We start from the raw sequence: 5278 nt of genomic DNA on the forward strand, positions 1-5278 counted from the left end.
TTCTCTTCGTTCTTCAACAAGCTAAACCTACTCGACTCGTGAATCCCACGAATCAGCTTGTTTTGAGCTTGGGTAGATGAGCTCAAAAAGTAGCTCGTTTGAGCTCGGGGTTGGTTCCTTTTTCCCTTTTGCTAATTTTTGAATTGTTTTTGCTATTTTTTTTTTTTTTTTAAAGAATGGCTTCATTTTGGAATTATTTTATTAATTTATTTTCAAAAATAAAAAGATAAGTTGGTTCGTGGGTTGCTCGACTCATTTGGATTCTTGGGGTTCACGAGTCAAAGGGCCAAGTCAATAACAGGATTTGGACACGAGTTGAGCTCGAATGTCTACGGACGAGCTGGCTCAACCTTGGCCCATTGCAACCGGCGGCAGGGTTGGGCATTCGCTATCCCACAGAACGGGTTAAAATGGACCAAGCTATTTTGAGGGCTCGCTCAATGCTCCGCAGGAAATACAAAAATCTGCAAGGGCTATATTAGTCATTTCACCGAACCGCGCAGCCCTTCTGCAAAGAGAGATTCAAATCTTCCCCCTATCTCTCTCTCTCCCTGGCTCTCTCCCTCCATACACACACTCTCTCTAAAAATTCGTTTCTTCAAGAAAATTTCCAACTATTGAATCATATCCAGAGAATTACTTTCTTTCTTGATGGGTCTTCTCAATTATTGAATCAAATGCAGACGAAAAAACATTTCAAGAAAGTCAGCGAATAAAATATAGATACACTGATATGTATGTATTGCTAGAGAGGGAAAGAGCAAGATTTTGAGAGAATAATTCGAATTTGCATATTGATGGAGAAGGAGACAAAGATTCTAGAGATCAACTTGATCTCTGCACAGGGTTTAAAGACGGTATCTACTAACCTACGCCGGATGAAGGCCTACGCCATCGCCTGGGTCGACCCGTCCGCCAAGCTTCGAACGCGAGTAGACCGACTCGGTGGCGAAAACCCTACCTGGAACGACAAATTCCTTTTCCGAGTATCAGAAGACTTCATCTCCGGCGAGACCTCTGCCGTGTCAGTCGAAATCTTTGCCGTCGGTTACCTAAGGGACTTCCTCATCGGCACCGTCCGGTTTCTTCTCAGTACCTGCATTTGTGCCGCTGAGACATTCACCGGAACCCCTGCCTTCACCGCTGTACAGATTCGCCGCCCTTCTGGCAGCTTCCATGGCGTCCTCAACATTGCTGCCGCGGTTTATGATTCGTCTGACTTCGCAATCCTGAAGAAAACCCCTGCTATTAGTTTTCGCGATATGATGGGGAAGGAAAAGCGTGAGCAGAAGCCGCGCCGGAGCAAAATCAGCCGCGATGGATCCAAGCGGAGTGAGCAGTCATCTGGGGGCGAATCTTGCGATCTCTCCTCGTTGGATCTATCTGACGGCACCGACTCGACTGCGTCATCATCATCGGCTGCTTCGACGGCGCTGAAGGAGTGGAATTGTGTCAGAGAGATCGCCGGAAAGAAGAAGGGCTCGGACTGCGGAGGAGGGTTGCTCTGTGGGCTGATGATGCAAAGGAAGATTCCATTCTGTCCGTCGGATCAGAATCTCCAGTTCTGGGCAGATGCGTTGGAAGAGAATTGATGATTAACGGTCCAGATTCAGCTTCAATTCCCCACAGTAAGTAGTATATGAATGTTGGAGATCACTTCATGTGATAATGGATAATTGTGGTTAAAGTTTGAAAATCAGATAGCCGTTAGCTGTAGTTAGCACTAGGTAAAGAATCTCGTTCTTCTGAACAATTTGCAAATGATTACAAGATCATACTTTTGTACTTTTGATTTTTTTTTTTTTTGTTCGACCTTTTGGAATTGAAAAAAGAAATAAAGCTTTGTATTCATGATGGTATACTCCAATCTTTCACATGCCAGTATATATCAAGGAGTCTAGCATTGTAGATTTTTTGCTTTTGATTTTGTTGTATAAATTTCTTCAATGGTGCTACGCGTAAAGAAGCTGTTTCACAAAACTTTTTCAGATGACGTTTCAAACTTGTTTTAGATGAATAAAATAAGAATAAATTACTAAAATATCGAATGATTCTCTAAAAATCCACGTGAATGTTGACTAAAAAGAATACAAACCCTACACTATTCCCAATTTTTCCAATCCATTCCTCCTCCCATGTAACCTTGTCCTTCTGAAACCTTTAATTAGTGTAGATGTCGTCGGTGTTGTCGTCCCGAACTCCGGCTACCGTGAATTCGTCAAACAACAAATAACTCAACATCTTCACCTTTGTCACATAATCGAGTGCCCAAACTGCAACAAAGTTGTCGATTTCAAGACGGTGTCGTTGTCTCCTATGCAGAGCCGGTCCTGTGTTTGAGAGGCCCTGAGGCGAATGATGAAAATTAGGCCCCCTATCGACAAAATTCAAAGGTGTACTATGCGACTCATTGCTAACTTAAAAAACTAACATTAAAACAACAACGAAATATATTATAAAAACGATTATATTATAAACCATCAAACCAAAAATTTCAAACAATTAATTAAATACTATTCGTCTTACTGTTTTAAAGGCAAAAACATCAATCAAATCTGAACAACTTTGCTGCTTAACCATTTCTTTTTCTATTGATAACATAGTCAACCCGTTTAATCTTTCTTGTGACATAGTTGATCGGAGATAAGTCTTGATCAACTTCAATTTCGAGAAACTTCTTTCCGCAGATGCAACTGTAATCGGTACGGTTAACAAAATTTTGTAAGCAATATAAGCATTTGGGAAACAAACATCCAATGTCTTCAAATAGTGTAGCACTTCAATTGCTCTTATTGCTTCATTTGGTAAATAAATCTTCAAGACTTGTAATTCCGAACATAAATCATCTCCACTGAAGTTCGAAAGCCCATCATGTTCAAGATATTTCTCAAGATTCATACAAGAGTTCAACAAACTTGATAAAGTTGCACTCCTTAACCTCTTCAAATTAAACAAAAATCCAAATATATCATCACATTGTTTGAATTGTTCAAATCGAGTTCTCAGAGAAGATAGAGCTTGATCAATTATAAAAACAAAGTACTCAACTCTAAATGATTCTTCTGCTGATTGCTTTACCTCATTACTATAATTTTCATCAAATTGTTTTTTTCTTCAAATTATGCGTTTTTTTGTGAATACAGTTTCAATTCCCATTTCATTTGCCTTCTTTGTCACTTCATCCTTGGTAATGGCAAATCCAATTTCTCTATAATCTTCAAGAAATGAAACAAGTCCTTGCAATAGGTCGATAGCATGATCAATGTCCATGGATTCAGTTTGAAGAAATTTACTCACAATATTGACTGCATGCAACAACCTGTACCAGATTATCATGCCAAGCAAGAACTCAAAATTCTGAAGTTCATGTGTTGCCAACGACTCAGCTTCTCTCTTTATTTTAGGATCTTCGTTAGTTTCAGCCAAATCAAGTAATGCTTCTCTTATCTGTGCAGTTTGCTCCATTATAGGCTTCACACTCTCAACATGACTTTCCTAACGTGTTTGTGACAACGGCTTCACTGTCAACATTTTTACATTATCTTTAAAAATTTGCCATCGCTTGGTAGTAGATGAAAACAAAGTGTAGATGCGATGTATCACTCCAAAGAAGGATACAACTTTGGAACAACAATTCACCATATCACATAACGCTAGATTTAGACTATGAGCGCCACATGGAGTATAGAAAGCTCGGGGATTCATTTCAAGTACTCTTCTTTGCACACCTTTGTACTTCCCGCTCATGTTCCGTTATCTTACCCTTGCCCTCTAATGTCATCAATATCCAGATCGAGTTTGATCAAAGCCTTTTGAAGCTCGGTTGTCAGTCCAAGTCCTGTTGTGTCATCTACCTTCGAAAATTCAAGCCAATGTTCTTCAACTGTAGGTAAGTTTGCTGAATCATCTACAAATCGTACTATTAACGACATTTGCTCCTCATGACTTGCATCTGGAGTACAATCAAGTATAACTGCAAAATATTTTGCATGTTTAACTTTCTTGACAATTGCATTTTTCACCTCATTAGCTAACAACTGTATCAACTCATTTTGAATTTTTTTGCCAAGATACGTGTATGGAATCTCTTTTGCATTAGCCCGCCGAAGGTGCTCTTTCATTATTGGATCAAATTCACTAACCATTTCCACCATTTGTAAAAACAGACCATTGTTCTGAACATTTATCCTCTCATCATCTCCTCAAAATGACAAGGTGTTTTTGGCGAGTCTTTTTACAATAGCGATTATCCTTGTTAATACATGCATCCAATGCCTACAATAGCGATCAACAATTCAACGCTTTTATCAATTATAGTTTTTGTTCGAAGCCTATTTTCCAATTCAATCCAACTAGTCATGCAACATAAATGCTCTTCATTTCCTTTATGACTTTTAATAGATCGATGCAAATTATGCCAATTTTTGAATCCATCATTACCAAGTTGGCCAACTCTGGTAACATTTTTGGCTGTTTTAAACAACTTACAACAAAAGCAAAAGATCATGTCCATAGATATTGAATAGACTAGCCATCTTCTATCAATTGTTTGCCCATTTCGTAGCAATCGCTTATATTGTGAAGAATCAAAATGCCTATTTGTACAATCTTTCGGAAACGAGATGTCATCAACTCTTTTTGGACCCCTTTCAACTAAGTAATCCCTTGTTCTCTGATCAATAATTTTTCAATTCCTGGGATCATCCAAATTTAGAGAAGAGCAACCCTCTTCTTCCTTGTCATCTACTTCATTAACACATGCATGTTTCATCACCTCTTCTTCCTTATCATCTACTACAACGTAGGCAGGTTGACTCACTTCTTCATCCTTATCATCTACTTCATTAACACATGCAGGTTGAATCTCTACTTCATCCTCATTCAACGTATTCATATTGTTGCTTTTAAAGTACTTGTCAATATCCCCTGCTTGACTTTGAATTAATGAAATCTCATTTCGTTTCCTTTTTCTCTTTTGAGCACCAGACTCATATTTAGGAGGCATGGTGTATAAGTCTATATCTGATGCTCAATGATTAACCTAAAAGACAATTACAAAATATCTCAAATCATCACACAGTTAGAGTTTTCAATATAGTTATTATGTGCGCCTGTGCAATTGTTGATCCTCTAATAGTCAATCATATAAGCCGACCAGGCCACAATTATATAAGCCAACAAGGCTTCAAACATTTTCAATTTCTTCAATAACAAGTTAAGGCAAGCCATTGCTTACCCGACAAGTAGAATTTTGACGAAAACTTTGGAGTTACACCTT

The 5278-nt window shown here is 38.6% G+C and overlaps 1 protein-coding gene across 1 annotated transcript; it reads left to right on the plus strand.

The window, feature by feature from the left end:
* Window positions 1-797: 797 nt before the first annotated feature.
* Window positions 798-1592, plus strand: LOC111411341. The gene has a single exon (XM_023041882.1). It carries the CDS (start codon window positions 798-800, stop codon window positions 1590-1592), a length of 795 nt encoding a protein of 264 aa, XP_022897650.1.
* The last annotated feature ends 3686 nt before the right edge of the window (window positions 1593-5278 follow it).

Source organism: Olea europaea, chromosome 15, assembly GCF_002742605.1.
Source record: "Olea europaea var. sylvestris chromosome 15, O_europaea_v1, whole genome shotgun sequence".
Taxonomy (NCBI): domain Eukaryota; kingdom Viridiplantae; phylum Streptophyta; class Magnoliopsida; order Lamiales; family Oleaceae; genus Olea; species Olea europaea.